Below are 19,326 nucleotides of genomic sequence, written 5' to 3' on the forward strand. Positions count from 1 at the left end.
ATTTAAAATATTTATGAGATATAATTTTCTTAAGGATTAAAATAATAAACAAGAAAATATTTATGAATCATAAAGGTAATGTGTGACTGTAGGGACCAAAATGCAAATAAGAATATGAAACTTCAAATTTGAAGTTTTGAGTAGTGAAACTTCAAATATAGAATTTCGTTCCTCAAAACACAAAACTTCAAATTTGAAGTTTTGAAAAAAAATTTTGGAAGAAGGTTACTTGGAGTTTACAAGATGAAGATGGAACCCGTGACGAGGAAGACGAGGAGAAGTGTTACTTAGAGTATCCTAACGTTGAGGATGTAAACAATGTGTGATCTTAGCGATGAAGATTAGTGTGACTTTAATATATGCTACTACGGTCCTTGAGCTCCCTAACAAGTACTATCAAACAATGTGTATTTTGAAAAATAAAATAATTTTGAAACTTTGAGTATTTATTCAAACAACGGATATATACAGAGTTGATAACTTGATATGGATCCCCAAATAAATTGGTGCTACGCTGTCACAATATGTGTCTCTTTCCCTTTCCGTTGTTCCACGCTCTCTGTTTCGTGTTTAGGCATTTTTCACATTTTATATATTTTACCTTAATTATACTTTTTGAATTTTCCTTCCGTTTTGGGAAATGTTTCTAACTTGAGTTAATCGTCAAAAGCTAGAGTCAATTTTGTTATCTTATTTCCGGTAAATTATATTTTTTAATTTCCACAAATATTAAAACAACACCAGCAACATCCCGTGAATCATACCGCCTCACCTATTTTCGCACCTAGTTGAAAAATAAGATAACAAAAGCAAATAGAAAGGAGAGAGCAGAAGAGTGGAGAAAAGAAATCCAATGATTGTAACAACCGAGAAACTTAATTTTACGAGAATGAAAAAAAAATATTCGCAGTTAATTAATTTATTAAATCAATTAATAATAAATTATGTGTACCGAGTAACCGAGTGGAGAAATCAAATCAAGTCTAACACCAAGCAACACTGATTCGCAAATCTCTATCTATATCACCGATTAACGACTGGAAGAAAAGAAAACTTTATGTAATTAATTATTTTATTATTAACATGTATACAACAACGGTATAAACTTTCAACGGCTATATGAAATAGTGAAAAATGGAAATTACCGAGTAAGAAAATGGAAATTACCGAGTAAGAAAATTGGAAATTACACTGATTTAATTGTTAAAAAAGGAAATCAGCAAGGATCATCAAAATCTATAAATATACGCAGCCCTAAACCTTCTGGTCACGCTACTAATAATCACTCACAATTCACTTCTCTCTGTAAAACTCTCTAAGCTTTTTGTTTTTGCCATGGATTCTCTTTCTTCTTCTACTTCGACAAAGATGAAGAACAACAACAAGCTCTCTGTCAGAAACGAAACCCGTTTCAAGAAATCATTCTTGTTGTTAAGAGAGAAGACCGTTCTCAAGAAAGCGTTAGAGCTTTCCATTCTCTGCGACAACGATATTTGTGTGATACATTACGATCGCGAAGGAAATCTCGTCAACACGTACCCTGAAGATCAGTGCCAAGTCAAAGACATTCTCGAGAGGTATAACAGATTAAGCGACAGAGAAAAAATCAAGAAAAACACAAATCTTTCACAGTTCTATAACAAGAAACTCGTTGACGAGAAGAGGAGATCCCTTACCGACGCAGAGGAACGCAAAAAGTTCACAAAGAAAGTTGGAGAGTTCAAGGGTTCGCTTGTAGATCAGTTACTTGTATTACAAGACAGGGCTCGTTACCTTCTTTACTCCCAGGATCATCAGACCGAGCCTTCTTCTGGCTTCTTACCCCACAATGACTTCTCCTCTTCACTAATAGACGAGGTGGATCCATTGATGAACTTTTGTCCGCCGGTAATTGATAATCTTGTTTCTGATCATCAACAACAAATAGGATCATCAATAACGAATCTTCTCATGAGTGGTGATAAGTCAACACCTGCCGGTTCCTCCAATCATCAGAGTAAATTCTCAATGTTTCTGTTTAACCATGAAACCGCTACGTTTACTCAACTTCCCAACTCTGTTTTTTCAAGCTTTGACCAAGGGTTGACTCCGTGTAGCAACAATCTCCTTACGGCTTCACATGGGGCACAAGATTATAACTTTGGTTACGGAAACAATCTGAACGCACAAGGGTTCAACTTTGGGTGCAGCAACAATCTCAACACACAAGGCTTTAACTTTGGGTGCAACAACAATCTATGTGCATGACTGAGCACTTTGGCTAAGGCACTTCAGCCTCGTTTAGATCCTCACAGACACCACATTGGAACTCTTACTGATCAACCCATGGCTTCTGATTAATTCATCTTATTAATCAATTGTGTATTTACTCATTTTGTTTTTGCATTTGTGTAAATCTCTGGAAATCAAGTTCGTATTCCTTTTTTATCACTGATTATTCATTCAAGTTCCACATATGCTCTCACAATTCATAAAGATCATTACTCCTTTGGCTAAACTTTAGAGTATGATAGCATCAAAAAAAATTTCATGTATCACAGAATTGATTTTTTTCTTTTCATTTAATCTTGCACCAATAATGAAAGCCTTAACAATCATCAATCTTTACTTGAGAACCTCTCCAACCATGATCACGGGGGTAGACACTTTAAACTCTCCTTGACTGTATCACCTGTAACTGTAACTGTAAGAGATAACATCCCTTCCTGTTAGGGTCTTCAATTTGATTTTTTTTTAGTTTTTGGTAAGTGCAGAGGTTTTCTTTATCGGTCCATGTAAAAGCTTTCATATATATATATATATATATATAAATATATATATATATATATCTCAAACAACATAATATATTTAAAATGTACTATAAATATGTTTTCTATCAATATAATTCATCAAATTATTATCCAATTATCAGTTTAATTCTATCAACCTAATATCTCTTTTTCTTTTAATTAACATAAACCAATGCTGACAAATTTTTTTTGACATAAACCAATATCTTTAATGAACTAAAACTATATTATATATAGCTACCATAACAATATTATTTATTTCTTTGTTTTGCATAACCAAGTTTAATACAATAAAAATTAACCTGATCTAATTCTAAACAGAACCCAAAGTAATTTTGGTTTGTAATTCAATATACAAATAATATGATTAATTCAAAAAAATTAAATTCTAACCAAGCTATATTTCAACCTAGCTTTTTAAGAAATATATAGGAAAATTAGATAAAAGGGACACTTTCAACCTAGGTTTGTCCCTCTAGTATTTTTTCTTAGTTAGTCGGAGAAATAGGATTTATATTAATGTTAATACCATAATATCCTCAGATTAACCAAATTAAAATTTTCAATTAAATACATAATTTAGTTTAATTATAAATTATTTTATTTTTAAAAGTAAAAAAGCAAGAAAAGGTAACACATAACATTTATCCTAATTATTTTTTTAATTCTCTGATCTTCTCCGCCTAAGCTTTTAAAGCCATTCAATGGCGATTTTGGCTTGAGGAGAATCCTACCTTCTTCCTGATTAAGCTTACCTTTGCTATTGTTTTGATTGAATATTCTCTGGTTCGGTTCCTGAAAATCTTGTGGCTCCAGGAGAGTTTTTAAGTTTTCTTAACAGAGTTTTTAATGGTCATATATTTGGTATTTGCAGACCTTCGAGATGACAAGCAATTCTTCATAGATCATCCTGGTGCAGTGCCAATTACTACACACCAGGTATTGTCTTCAAACGCTTAGTCTCACCATGAGTACCAGGTTCTTCATGAAAAGAAAAGGGTCTAATGTTGTTAAGAATTCTGCAGGGAGAAGAACTGAAAGTAACTGAATGTACTTCTAGGCATTATAAAAAGCTCACGTCATGGTTCGTATGTTTGCATAGCCTCTTGTAAAAGAGTTGAGTTTTGCTATATTTTGGGGATTCTGCAGTATGTGAAGGCAGTGTTTGATTGAGCCATAAACTGGTAAAAATGGTGTTTCAGGCACCAAAACAGAAGAAGAAAAAGAACAAGAACCGTTGCGTGATCTTCTGATAAGAATCTCTAAAGATTAGGAGATAAATAATAGGAAGAAGAAGAAAATCTCGACAATTTAATTGGTCTCCACTAATATGAAAATTGGACGCACTACAAGAAAAATGACTTTTATTAGCGGACGAAAAACGCTATCTATCAATACGATAGCGGTTTATGAAGCGCTGTATCATCGTCCGTCATAATAGGTCAAGCACTTTAGATAACGGTTTTTTGCGATGCTATCTTATTGTCATATATTATAGCGTTTTTTTGTATGCAATTAAAGAGTCTTTAATAGCATGAATTTTTTGTTATTATTTACTTTTAAATTTATTTATTTTAGAATTATTTATTTTAGAATTATTTTTTATTTAATTATTTAAAAATAAAAACTTAATTAAAATTTAAAATTATTCATAGAATCAAATTTTCTTTATTACTTAAATTTATCTATAATGAAATTGGTTTACAAAAATACAAAAAAAAATCTAATTAAATAATAAACCAACAAACTAAATAAACGAAAAACTAAACCAGGCTTTAACCTAATTACTAACTAAACACACCACCACTTCATTGTCTTCTTCATCTACCGGCCGCACCACCACCTTCGTCTTCGTGTTTTTCCAGCCATGATTCTTCTTCTTCATCCTGGGATTTGAGAGGCAAGTTGCAGAGAGGAGGCAAATGTCACATCCATCTAGACCTAATCTCGTCGCCTCCTCACCAACTCGCCGTCAGCTTCCTCTTCCTGAATCTGAAGCCGTCATCTTCCTCCTCTAGCCGCCATACCTGCCTTGCCTTGCTTCCTCCATCCCTAAAACAAATAATACAGTTCAAAACAGAGAGAGAGAGAGAGAGAGAGAGAGAGAGAGAGGAGAGAGAGAGAGAGAGAGAGAGAGAGAGAGAGAGAGAGAGAGAGAGAGAGAGAGAGATATGAGTTCTAACCGTGGTTGTGTGGTGGTGGTGATGCTTGGACGGCGAACGAACGGTCGTGTGGTGGTGTTGTGATGCTGGGACGGCGAAAACAAACGGGTGGTTGTGGTGGTGGTGATTGAGGAAGATAGAGATCCAAAGAATTAAAAAAGATATGAGATCAGATTTAGATCTGTAACAAAAAAGAGAGAGAGAGAGAGAGAGAGAGAGAGAGATAACGTGAGACAAGAAGAAAGAGATTGAGATATGAGATATGAGATGTGTGATTTCTAGCCATAGGATCAAAAATATTCAGTGGTTAAGATTGCTATCCTTGTGCTTAAGATATTGACCAATGAGAAAGAAGAAAAAAGATAAACCAAACATATGTGTGGCCATTGGATTGAAATCAATCAAAGGCCAAAATTAATCCATTAAAAACTGTTTTCATTTAATATAATAATTAAGTTAAATATTTATATATAATTTTGACCAAAAAATATATATAATTAATGTAATTATAGTTTGGTTCAATGTTTCAAATAATAGACTGAAAATTTTAATATTATTTATAAGTTATGATTTACTTTAAATGTAAAATGAAATTAGTTTAAAGGTTTAAAATACAAGAGTATAGTAAATAAAATTAGTTTAAAGGTTTAAAATTTAAACATATTAATTTTTAAAAATGTATGCTCAAAGTTTGGTGTCTAACTTTGAGAATATTAGATTTGTGATTTATGATTTAGTTTAATAACTAAATGCGTATATTGAAGGTTTGAGGTTTATTATGATATATAAGATTTGAGTATATAAGGTTTAGAGTTCAAGGTTAAGACTTTAAGTTAAAATTCGAAAATAAATTTGAATTAATTTGAAGAATTAAGTTTAAGTTTGATTTTTTTTTTGAATTTAGATTTTAGATTTAAAGTTATGAGTTTAGAATAAAGGTTTGAGTATAGGGTTTGGGGGTTAAAGGTTTGAGGTATTGGGATTTAAGATTAATTATTGAAAAAGAAATAGTTTTTGAATTTATATTTAATATTTGAGGTTAAATTTAAGATTTGATATCAAAATAGTTAGATTTTGAAGTTATGTTTAAAGTTTAGGGTTTAGAGAATTAAAAAGTCAAAGATAGCGTTTTTAATAATGCGCTATTAAAAATACGCTAGCATAGCGTTTTTAAATATACAGTTCTATCATAGCGGTTCTAAATATACAAACGCTATCTAAAACTAACGGGTATGTCAACCATAGCAGAAAGGCAAAAAATGTTATCTTCAATGCTATCAAAGCCCATTTTTCTTATAGTGACGTTAAGGGTGACATTATGAGTAGCTTTTTGTATAGTTTCTAAAACAAGCTGTGTTGTTGTGTCTGTTACTCTTTGCTAGTGAATCCTTTGAGTTCACAGTGTGTTTTACTCTTGCCATGTAGACTAATCTCACTCTTCTACTTTGTTCTTGATGGGATCACTATTTTGTATTTACATATTAATCTAATTGGATTTGCAATTTTTGCTTCTGTTTTTAAGTTGTTTATCTTCTGCAATGATGTCAAAGACATCATAGCACCAATTTAACCGGTTGTTGGAATCGTTTCTTTAAAGTAGCCAGAATTTGAGTTTGTACTCCTATCAGCTAGTTTTCGTAGTCGTATCAACAACGTTTGCACCCGTAAAGAAAATACTTCAAACACAATACATCTTGATATATCTTTTAAATAAAACAACCATAAAAAGACGTTGAACGTGTATGCATGTGTCAAGTTTACCAATTCTATAGATTAATAGCCATTTTGTGATGAACCATGATTCGCGTAACTAATTCGTAAAACATTACAGAGGGAGTAAATGGGAGTTTAGTTTTTTTTTTTTGGTAGTGATCTCTAATAGTTAAGGAGCACAGTACTAACATTCTTTTTTTTTTTTTGAATTATACAGAGGTATCCTGGCCCCACAGAAGTGATCCAGACTAGTCACGTGTTGCCACGTGTCGGTCCTCTGTCCCTGGCGATGCCGAAATGTTAATTCTTCAGTGGCCGGGATTCGAACCCAGGTGGTGATACTCACAACTGTAAGCCCTTTACCACTAGAGTTAGAAGCCCCGGTTACAGTACTAACATTCAAATTGTTGACCGATAAAAAATGATCCCTTTTCTTTATCACATGAACATATAATATTACCATTATCATACAAAAGGTTGATGGGTACCATTTTTAGATGAATCACGCTGTAATTTACTAATCAATGGGACCTAATTAGGAATATGTAAGTAGTGCTATATGACGTACCTAATTCATATTATATGCGTACCACTGTCTTGTTAAAGCTTCTTTTACATTGATATAATATCTTGTGTGAAAAAAAAACCCTAATCAACGACTTTGTTGCCAGGTGAACAAGTAAATGTATGGGCGATCCAACGAGATATTGCAACTTGGGCCCAGCTGCAGATGAATTTAGGTCAGCGAGGCATTTAGATTCACTAATGGATTTTCAAGGAAATGATTTTAAGTAGGGGTGGGCACTTTACCCGATATCCGAAGTGGCACCCGAACCCGATCCGAAAAAACCGAACCGAAATCCGAACCGAAGTAGCAAAATACCCGAACGGGTATTGAATAAGGAGAGATTGGATACCCGAACCCGAACGGATAATACCCGAACCCGAATGGATATCCGAAGATAACCGAACATATGTATAATTAACCTTATGTTTCTAGTTTATATCTCTCATTTTATATAAAATATTTATATTGATACTACACATAATTTAAGTTCATATGATATACATACAATTCCGGAAAAAATGATTTGCTACTCACTTAAAATGCATGTCAAGTTTTTTATTTCAAAAATTAACAAAAAGTTATATCCAAAATTAAAAAAAAAATAACTAAATTAGTGCCTTTTTAGTTTTAAAATGTTATGTCCAAATCTATTAACCATTCAATCTATTAAAAATAAAAAATTAGTTAACTAAAAGTTATATTTTAGAATACAATAAACTTGAGAAATGAAAATTTTAATATTTTTTTTCAAAATCTAAATATCCGAACCCGATCCGAAATAACCGAATCCGAACTAAAAATACCCGAACCCGACCCGAAGTACAGAAATACCCGAACGGGTTCTAGACCTCTATACCGAAATACCCGAAAATCCGAAATACCCGATCCGAACCCGAACGGGTACCCGAACGCCCACCCCTAATTTTAAGTATTTTCAAGGAAATGATTTTAAGTACATTCCTTTTGGATTAGGGAAAAAGAAATGGCCTGGAATAGGGCTTGCATTACCCATGGTCGAGGTCACAGACTCACAGTGGCCAACCTTGTGAACCGGTTCGACTGGAAAATCGAGGTAGGACCATTTGGAGATGATAACCATGATCTAGTTGAGGCATCTGGTATTGATGTTTGTCGAATTTCCCTCTATTTGTCTTTCCATCTCTAGCTTTATTCTGCATGTAATAAACCCAAAATAAAAATATTATAATGTCTAACATCTCTATCAACACTTGTACGAATATATGTGTGTGTGTGTATTAAGCTTCTTTTCTTGATAAGTTGCATCAATTTACTGGAAAACGGATTCGTCACAATCATATTATATTAATAAAAGGATCAGGAGACTTCGACGAGTTCATTAATACCTACGTCTAATGAAGACGACGGAGCTGATGTTTTCAGAAATTTAAAGGTTAGGAGCTGCTCCAAAACTTGTTCTCATGTATCTACGTCTAATGAAACATAGCTTTTGAAAGCATAACTACATCCATTATTTTATTTTAGAGGATCAAGTTGTATTCCTATCAATTATTTTTCGTATCAATCGCAGAGATGATAAAACAAGGGAGCAGCTTTGGCCCTTTACCACCTGTGGGAGTGACGTCCCCATTACGGCCATGGGCCCTTTGGAATCTGTGGAAGGCGAGAAATACTCTGATGTTTGAAAACAGAGCTTTTACAGCTAAGGAGATTGTGCTGAAGAGTATTAAGGATGCAAAAGAATGGTCTCAGGCTCAAACTATTAATGAGGTGCCAATACCTCGACTTGTCTCTCTCAACCCAAATCATCAACGATCACCATGTCCGCCACCAACTTTCCAGCCAGGTACTCTGGTCGTTAAAGTAGATGCGGCTTGGGATGCCAAGACTGGTAAATGTGGGGTAGGAGGTATCTATGCTGGAGAAGGTTCGGTTCATCCTCGGGTGATCTCGGAAACTTTTAGTCATGTTTCGTCAGCTATTATGGCTGAAGCCATTGCTGTTCATCGCGGTGTGTCTAGCGCTGTCTATTCAAACGTCTGATTTTCTGATTCCTATCCCTGATCAATCTATTGAAGAAGGGAGAGCATCAACATGAACTGTTCGGTATCATGTTTGATATCTATCATTATGTTCCTCTCTTTGATGTAATATCTTTTAACTTCATCTCCCGTAGCTTTAATTCCGAAGCAGACTTGGTGGCAAAGTCTGTTCTCGCTGAGTATGTAATGAACTCCAGTTTGGGGGGGTGAATCACGGTGTACGTAATTAGGAATATAATCCTGTTCGAAAACTCGCCGCCTAGGGCCGTATACTCGCCGCAAAAACGCTGTTCGGCCACCAAAGCGCCAAGCGCGGCGATTTGACGTTGTTCGGTCGTCACTTAATCGGTGAAAAATAAAAAGTTCATCTTTGTGTATATTTGAAGTTCCAAATCACGTATTCTGTTGTAAATCTAATATAAGTTGATTAAAAATCATAAGAATAAGAAGAAAAAAGAAAGAAATCGCAAAAGAAAAAGAGAAAACGGCTCTGAGTTTTATTTGTCGAAGGTTGAAGACGAGGATATTTTTTGTCTTTTTAACTTCATTAAACCTAAAAAGGAAAAAAAAAAAATCCAAAATGAACACTAGAGCCTTCGAACTGAGGTTGGGCTTCATTATTATAGAAGCACTAACCGCTAGACCACACATAAGCATTGTGTTTACTACACATATTTAGTATATAACCTAAACCAATATCAAAAACCCTAAAATTACTCCCCGATTAATCTCCGTATAATCTCCGAGATTATACATTCGGCGCTAGGCGCCACCTCGCCGCACGCGTAGCGCCTAACTAGTTCTCGAAGCAATATGACGTACGTAATTCATATTATATATGTGCCACTGTCTTTTTAAAGCTTCTTTTACATTTAATATAGTATCTTGTGTGAAAAAACAACTAATCAACGACTTTGTTGTGGATTGAACAAGTACTCAGTGCTTATAAATTAGATGATGAAAATGGATTCCGTATCAAACGTGCTAGAACATGAATACCATAGCAGTTTTGGGGCCGACACATGGATCTCAATTCTTTCTTCTTTCTCCTAACAACTTGTTTCCAGTAAAGAAACTCTCTTGCCTTCCGCTGAAGTCACTTCCCACAAAGCCTTCAAAGTATGTTCGTTTGAAAGCAATGACTTCTCCGACTTGTGATGAGCAAACAAGCCATCGAAAGTTCGAGAAATTGCTACCTTCTCCATGGACTCATCGGTTCCACTCTGTTTCTGTCGATGTCACTGTAAGTCTATATATACACACACAGACACACACACACGTATATATATGTGAACAAACGAAAATAACAAAAGCAAGAAAACTTAGAGAAAACTCGAATAAGATAAATACATGTTTTAAAACTTGTATATTGAATATGTGAAAAATAATCTACAATTTTTTAGATCCTATTTATGCAGTTTCAAAATTTGATATTTTTTTTAGAAAAATTTCCTGATCTACTAAAGTCAAAAACAATTTTTCTAATCATAAAAGATATACCAAAGTCTTTGGCTTCCGCACCTCCAAAATGTCAATCTTGAAATAGCCAATCCTCATAGTGTCTAGATTTAAGTTTTTTGGTATAAGTCATTTGATATTGAACCAATCTGTTGCATATTTTCAATGAATGTATTGTTTACTGCTGGTGTACCGAGAGTTCAGTCACTTCCATAATCAACAATAAATATACATGTTTATAAATTGTCAACGCATACGTACATATATGTGTTACTTTTAGGAAATGGATGCGCTTAGAAAAGAAATGGATGCACTAAATCCGAAAGTGAAGAACATGCTCATGTCTTCCCAAGGGACCAACTCGACAAAGAAGAGAGTCCTTATGATATATTTGTTGGTGAACCTTGGCCTTGCATATCACTTTGAGGACGAGATCTACGAAACTTTACAAGAGAGTTTCCAAAAGATAGAGGAGATGATGGATGGTGAAGATGATTTGTACACAGTGTCCATCATCTTCTGGGTTTTCAGGAGATACGGTCACAACATATCTTCCGGTAAAGAAGTCTCTAAAAAGGCTTTTGGTCATATTCATACAAGTTTTTGTTGTCTCTTATTATTATGTTTGACATCTTGATCCATCTTCGTCAATAGATGTTTTCAAAAGATTCAAAATGAACACTGGAAGCTTCAAAGACTCTCTAACCGGAGATGCCAAGGGTATGTTGAGCTTGTATGAAGCTGCGCATTTGAGGACGAGGAAAGATAATATACTGGACGAGGCGTTGATGTTTACATCGAGCCATTTGAAGTCAATAGCTGCATGTGGGACGTGTCCGCCTCATCTGTCAATGCGTATACAAAGTGCTCTCATTCTATCTCAGCATTGGAACATGGAGATTTTAGTTCCACTGGAATTTATCCCATTCTATGAACAAGAAAAGGACCATGATGAGATGGTGCTCAAGTTTGCTAAGATCAGTTTGAAGTTTCTACAGCTCCAATACCTTCAAGAACTCAAAATCGTTACAAAGTATGTAATCTACTCATCTACTAGCACTTCTACATATGGCTTTACTTAAGATTCTTCTGAATATGTTATCCTAACTACACATGTATATATGTGGCTGCAAGATGGTACAATGAGCTAGGGCATGCATCTAACCTCCCACCGTACTATAGAGACAGAATTGTCGAAAATTATTTCTTTGTGCTATCGGTGTTTATTGAGCCACAACTCTCACGTGCCAGGATGATGTTGACTCAGTTCTTCACCGCTTTACAGATTCTAGATGACACATTCGACAGATATGCATTCCTTCCTGAGGCTGAAAGCCTCGCCAACAGCTTGAAAGGGTATCAAATTCTTAGATAACGATTATTATGATGGTGCTAGTAGTGGTGATGATGATGATGATTTATAGGTGGGCTCCTGATCATGACATGGATAAACAACCTGATTACTTGAAATTCGTGTTGGACTCTACATTGAACATTCTTGAAGAGTTGGAAAGAGAAGTACGTAAGACAGAAGGAAGCTCATACAGCTTCGATGCCACTAAAGATGAGGTAACTTTTAGCATATCTCACATCCAAAATGGAGATGTTAGAAACCCATAATAGCGTGGATTCCTCACTAATTAGTGTTAATTGTTTTTCTCTTAGTTAGATACCTATTATTTCAGTAATATCAGAGCCACAGTGAACACCTAAATCATTCACCTCAACTAGACGTGTTATAATATAATAAAATATATTGAAAGTGGAGATAATTCATCACTAATATAAAGATGTTTGTGTTGGAGACACATAATTTCTTGTCGTAACCAATCAAAAATTTTATTTTTGAGTATGATTTAAGTGGTGGGCAGTGGGCACAAATATGTATATACATAATATATTATACCATAGCTTTGGATTTTGTTATTTATTAAACTCGCAGGATTATAAGGAAAAAAGGTTGTGGGTATTTTCTGATCCAAAAAAAAAAAGAAAAGGTAGTGGGTATTTCAAATCATTTTGAAATTGACATGTTTACAATTTTGTGCATGCACAGGTCGACAAACTTGTGAAAGCCAACTTTGATCTCGCAAAATGGGCACTTGTGGCTCACGTACCTAGCTTTGAGGAGTACATGGAGGTTGGTGAGGTAGAGTTCACAGCATATGCGCTTTTGGCGGGTATTTTTATGACTAAGGGAAAGATAGCTAAGGAAGCTTACGAGTGGCTAAAGGTCAGACCGAAGCTCTTTCAATGTTTATCTATCAAAGGCCGTCTTAGGAATGATATACCGGTTATGAGGTACAAATGCGTAAATAATTTATTCACATCTCTTGTATGTCTTCTTCCTTTGTTCTATATATCTATCCAACTAACACGCGTATTGATTAGGATGACATGAGTAGAGGAAATGTCACAAATGCGGTCACCTGTTATATGAAGCAATATGGAGTTCCCGTAGAGGAAGCTATTAGGGAGCTTAACAAAATTGTTGCAGATGCCGATAAGACAATAAATGAGGAGCTCTTGACGACAGTTGACGTGGAACGTTTTGTTCTTAAGGTAGCCATTGATTTTGCACGCATGATCACCGTCACCTATAATGTAGATGAAGGGTTTACCCATCCCGAAGGAAAAATCAAGGACTATATGACTTCTTTGTTCCTCGATCAGATCCGTCTTTGAAATCGTTGACAAGTATTGTTGCGTCTTTGATTAACAAGTCTGGCATTTGTTCTTGTACAACGGCATGTTCTTGTTTTCTACTGAATTAAATATGATGTCTTTTAAATTCGAAAACCACACTGTTTATGTATGTTGTCATAATGTTTGCGAGTCTATATAAATAACTGAAGTAAGTGTTATGTTGAGTAGCTTTTGGGTCTTCTTTTTTTTTGGTAAGTAGCTTTTGGGTCACATGCTGTATAAAGGTACTTTAAACTTAAATATGTGCATATCTCAGTTATATATATCCATGGTATAGCTGTCCTTTCAAAATTGAAGACAAAAAACATTTCGTATATATATGATTTTTCCATGAAATATCTCAACGGTTGTAATGTTTCCTAATTAATATATAAGTGATGCTATGCTTCTAGAATTGAAGATGCTCTAACTACTCTCAGATTTTGTTTCATGAAACGATTGGCTGGATACCATGTCATATCAAATTGATTAGAAGTGCATAAAAAACATTTTCCATTCTTTCCTTAAATAAAAGCTACATAATTAATGATTTTGAATAATAAATATTTGATAATAGTTTTTGTATCCTCCATCATTTTTGTTTACTATATATTATTTTCTTATATTTTGTATTTTGAATTTTACAAAACGGCTATAAATTACTAAAATTTTTAAAAGTCTTACAATGAAACATTTGTGTACTTTTTTGTTATAAAAAAATACAAATGATAATAAAATAACATGAATATGAAGTATCATTTTATAGATATTCATATTAAATATATATATATGTATATATTGATATATTTTTAAAAATTATTTAAATTAAATTATATACCATATAAAATAAATAAATACGTTAATTTCAAAATTTGCATTGAAAAAGTTTTGAGACCTGAATATTTTAATCTTGAAATTGCATTGAATTTTTAAAAACGATTATAAATTACTAAAAATATTAAAAATTTTACGTGAAATTTTTTGATTAATGGTTTAATTTTTTTTTACTGAAAATGTACAAATGTTAATAGAATCATATGAGTAGAAACTAGAAAACTTCAATTAAATATTCATATTAAAATATACTAAATATTTGGTGGTAAATATTTTTGACCGGATTTTGAGAAATATTTTAAAAGGATTTAGGAAAAATAATATTAGAGATTAAGTAAATCTAATTGGTTATTTGAGAATCTTTAGTTAGTAAAATATGCAAGTTCGTATTTTTTCAGAAGAAAATGCAAAATTTTGTAGCTATAGTTAGGAATATGTTTAAATGTGAGTAGCTAGTAATAGTATTGGTTAAGGAAAACATGTAGTATAGTTTTTTAAAAGATACTCTACCTAGAATCAAGTTGGATCCACCTTTGTGATTCTGTTTTAATAGATCGTACATATTAAGATATAGGTGATTTAAATAAGATAAACCAAAACGATTTTGAACAGATAAATGGTAAATAAATTTTTTTGGAAAGATCAGTGAACACACATTCCCCTTCTCTATCACATTAAAAAATATCGTATTATTATTAGTCTGAGTATGTAATTCAAAAAAAACAAACAACAAAATGAAAAACATAATATACATAATTTGCCATTCAAGATTTATACATGCTTTAAGCAATATAAAGATTTACACAAGCAATATTCGTGCTTCATTTAAAAAGTGTAACTATTATAATTGTATAAATTTTGACTTTCACTCCACATAGGACGTGTATTATCACCTAGTTCTCTTATAAAGTAAACAAAATCTAAGAGCATTTATAGCATCTTCATTCTAGAAGCATAGTATTATCTCAAGCAAACTAGATTTTGATCCACGCTTTGCAAGAGTAGAATAATTTATGATGAAAATTTCACTAATAACTTAACAAATATTTTGTTGATTTGTAATAATTTTGTGTATTTATATATTTTTACATTTTTTTTTTGTCATTGATTCAACCTAAAGGAAAAAGTACCACGAATACAAACTGCAAACAAAATGAGAAAGACAACACCAGTAGGTGCGTTTTAAAAGTAAACAAAGCAGAAACTTCTGCAGATGAAGCTAACCAAGGAAGCTTGATTAGGGAAGACCTCCCGGGAGACTGTCTTGACCCAAGCTTCATGTAGGATGCTGGTTGATAGTTGAAATCGCCTCAGCAAGGATGAGGTCAGATAACCAAGATGGACCCCGTACGCCTATTGTCACGAGTAACACTTTTGGCAATCTCTTCAGCCGCTACATTGCTTCTATCAGGTAACAAGGACTAATCCCTAACTGGGATAGCAAAAACGTATCTGGAAACACCAGCCACATATATGGCCGGACAAACGCCACCACCGACGAACCATTTATCAAAACCTCCGTGAGAACGAGAGCTATGGATATGAAACCACCAACTTGAGACTGGACCGGTGAAGAGAACTAAAACACCTTCCTTTCTCTAGCATCAAACAACACTGCCGGACAAAAAATATGAGAAGATGACGAAATTGGAATGGAGAAAATAAACCACATGAGAGAAAGTAGAAAAAGGAGGAAGAGCCTCCCCGGCGGTGACGAAGCCAAACCACCGGGGAAGCTATAGATCTAAGAACAAAGGTTTAGGCGGCTGGAGACACTTCGAGAGAAAAAAAATTAGGTTTAGTAATGAGTTAATGATATATTTTTACATTTAAATCAATGATTTTAAATTCGACTCGAATCCGCGGCCAAACCGGTTGATCCGGTGATCTGAAAATTTAATTTAAGTTTTTAAAAATATCCTTATTAAAAAATCACTAAAACCCGAGACTAGCCGATTGACGCGATGAATGACCGATATGTAGGCCAATTTAATTTAAATTGTTATAGTTTCATAATTTGTCACCTTTTAATCCAAATTTTATAGTTCATTGTTTTGTAATTTTATTAAATTATGACGTTTCTACAAATTTTGATAAAGAAAATGATAGATATAAAATAATTAAGAGCTATAAATATGTCTTGATCATATTACTCCTTTTTATATAGCTTAATTAAGTTTAGTATAATTTTTTTGTGCAATTTATCCTGTTAATAATTTGGTTTATAATATAATCGGTTTAAATGTGTTGTTGACAATTAGTGTTAACAATTTTTCTTTAGATAATATATATATTGAACATTTTTTCATAATTTTTTGTTATTATATTTATTGTACAATGTATAATGTTTATATATGTAATTTTTTATGTAATGGCTATTATTTACTTATTATGTTACTTAAATAAATGATGCAACCATTATTTAGGAAATATAAATAAAATAATCCGTTAATTTAATTGATTTATTATTGATTAAAATGTTTTTGTAGCATTTAAACATGTAATAATAATTTCTATTTATTTTTGTTGATTTATAAATTTTTGAATTATTTAATTTATCTAAATAATTTGAAAGAAAATTGTAAAAATTATTTAAAAAATGAGATCTAATATTTATATTATTTGGATACAAAATTAATTGTAGTATTGTTTGAAAACATAGATAGTAGTATAAAGAAATTTGTATATTGTTCAAAACATAGATAGTAATATAAGAACATGAATAATTGTGATTTCATGTAGGTTTAACTATAATTAGAAAGATGTAACTAACAAAATAAAAATTAGGTCCAACACAAAGTTTCTATTTTAATAAGATAGAAAACGATCAAATAGAGACGTTGTTTGATAAAATAATATTTTTACTGATTAAAACTTGGTTTAAATATATGAAATTTTAACTAAAAAATAGCATCTCAAATACTTTAAGTATTTCAGAATAAACAAATGAAAACAAACAAAAAGTAGAAGTCTGGTTGAGAACATCCTATCTAACCAGACTTTACAAAGAAAAGAAGTTCATAAAGCTCTTAAACATGATTATCGATAAAACCAATGGTGGAGCTTCAGCTCGACGTCTGGAGCTGTTACTCGTCGGCGTCGATCTTTTCTCTCTGCTTATGTTTTTTTGCTCTTTCTTTCTTGTTTTTTGGTTCGAATCACTTCTTATCGTTTTCATCTTTGAGGTTATTTATTGGCTTATCTGGATGGAAATGAGATTGTTGATCATTTAGATTTTAAATTATAAGTCATCTGAATAGTTCATCAGGATGAGTTTTATAAATTTGTTTTAAATTTTTAAATCAAGCATAACCAAATTGAACCATCCGAATGGAGATGGTTTGGTCAAAATGGTATAATATCTGTTATACCTCTGATAAAATTCACAAATTTAATATATTCTTCACATATATAAATACATTTAAAAAAGTAAAATGTAATATTTTGTATTTAAATTTGTAAGATTAAATTTATTTTTCAGCACTCAGATTGGTATAAAGTTTTAAAAAATAAAAGTTCAATACTCCATGACCTTTTTATGGTGGTAGTCGTCTAACTAATATATCAACATATTATTATGTATATTAGTATTTTATTATTTTATACATAAAATTCTGAAATGACTTGAAACGTAAAAGTAAATAATATTAAATTATCAAAAAATTATTTAATCGATATATTTTGTAGATTTTATATAATGCCAGTGAGTTATCAACCGATTATTATTATGCTTGTATTTTTATGTAACTAGACCTCACTTTATATATTTATTAACTTTATTTATTTCTAAAAACAACATATATAAAATAATGCTAATTTCACTAAAATAATTTAAAAATATAAGTTAATAAACCAAAATAAATTTAACTAACAAAATTAATCAAATCTCTAATCTATTTTGAACAATAAAATATTTCTTTATTTGGAAAATTATATATAACCTAATATAAATTAATATATAATAAAATGATAACTAAACCGTTCAAATATTCATTACAAAAAAATCACATATCTAACTAAAATAATCAGTTGATAAAAAAATAAAATAATAAGATAATATTATTTAAATAATCATATATATAAACTGCAAAATAATTTTAAATTGAAATATGACATAAATCAATTACTATGATTTAATTACTTTGTAAATATTAATATCCGTGCATGAGCAAGTGATTTTGAAAACATCATCTAATTTAGAACAAAAAAAAACCTTTAAAAAATCAATGTTATATTATACGTATTTGAAATTCTCACAATTCTCATAATTTAGATGAAAGGTAACAACTTTGCCAAGAAAAATATAAACTTTATGATAAAAATCAACTTATATCTATCAACAAGCAAGCTCGTGAGAATAAGCATGACATTTGAAACTTGAGATTTAGGTAACAAGTAGAAATCCGCCATTAATCTCCTAACTCATCCCTACCTCTACAATCCCCACTCTATATATTACAACACCATTGACTCCAAAACCATCATCACCAAACATACATAATCACAAATCAAACAAGTCAGCGACAATGTCAATCGCAAGAGTCTTCCTCTGCCTAGGTTTTCTCACCTTCCTCACTTCCCCACTTGTGCTATGCTCTTCTAGCCCCAAAGTGGTGGCTGTAGCAGCATCAGCCTCAACACAAGAAGCTCCAAAAAGACATATTGATCCTCCGGCAATGCTTGTTCCTGAATCCACCGAGGTTGATTTATCATCCTCCATGGCCAAGATTGATGATGAGTCTGCAAGAAACTCTGCCATATCCGGTTTCTTCAGGTATAGATTCCCATTCTACGGCTGGCCTTTCCCAATGGTTAAGCCTGCAAATCCTTCTGTTCCTGCAACACCGGTGACCGGAGCTGGGGAAGAGGAATCTGAGAAGGTGCCTTCTTCACCAAGCGAAGGAAATAGAGATGGAGGCAATGCATAAAGATGAATGAAGACAAGAAATGCTCTACTGCAAACTTATATATTGTGTTTAATGACATATTGTGTCGAGTGTTAATGTACCATGTACTATAAATGCTATGTGACATTTAACATGGATAATGAAATGAATACTGATTATATTATCTACCAAGCTCTGTAATACCGGTTT

General features: G+C 32.5%; 2 protein-coding genes, 1 long non-coding RNA gene and 1 pseudogene across 3 annotated transcripts; 3 read left to right on the forward strand and 1 right to left on the reverse strand.

Moving 5' to 3' along the window:
- The first annotated feature begins 239 nt into the window (after positions 1-239).
- LOC106363066 (agamous-like MADS-box protein AGL53) lies at positions 240-2,437 on the forward strand. Its single transcript, XM_022718820.2, has one exon. It carries the CDS (start codon positions 1,336-1,338, stop codon positions 2,245-2,247), a length of 912 nt encoding a protein of 303 aa, XP_022574541.1. The 5' UTR covers positions 240-1,335; the 3' UTR covers positions 2,248-2,437.
- Positions 2,438-4,441: 2,004 nt separating this feature from the next.
- On the reverse strand, positions 4,442-7,553 carry LOC125577345. Its single transcript, XR_007315787.1, has 2 exons — positions 4,973-7,553; positions 4,442-4,841 (listed from the first exon to the last, which is right to left on the reverse strand). It is a non-coding gene; the product is annotated as an uncharacterized LOC125577345 (long non-coding RNA).
- Positions 7,554-10,219: 2,666 nt separating this feature from the next.
- LOC106364519 lies at positions 10,220-13,584 on the forward strand (annotated as a pseudogene).
- A 5,059-nt stretch (positions 13,585-18,643) lies between these two features.
- BNAA08G09440D lies at positions 18,644-19,300 on the forward strand. The gene has a single exon (XM_013804072.3). The coding sequence runs from the start codon at positions 18,757-18,759 to the stop codon at positions 19,156-19,158; it is 402 nt and encodes a 133-aa protein (XP_013659526.1). The 5' UTR covers positions 18,644-18,756; the 3' UTR covers positions 19,159-19,300.
- The last annotated feature ends 26 nt before the right edge of the window (positions 19,301-19,326 follow it).

Source organism: Brassica napus, chromosome A8 (assembly GCF_020379485.1).
Source record: "Brassica napus cultivar Da-Ae chromosome A8, Da-Ae, whole genome shotgun sequence".
In the NCBI taxonomy this organism is placed as follows: Eukaryota; Viridiplantae; Streptophyta; class Magnoliopsida; order Brassicales; family Brassicaceae; genus Brassica; species Brassica napus.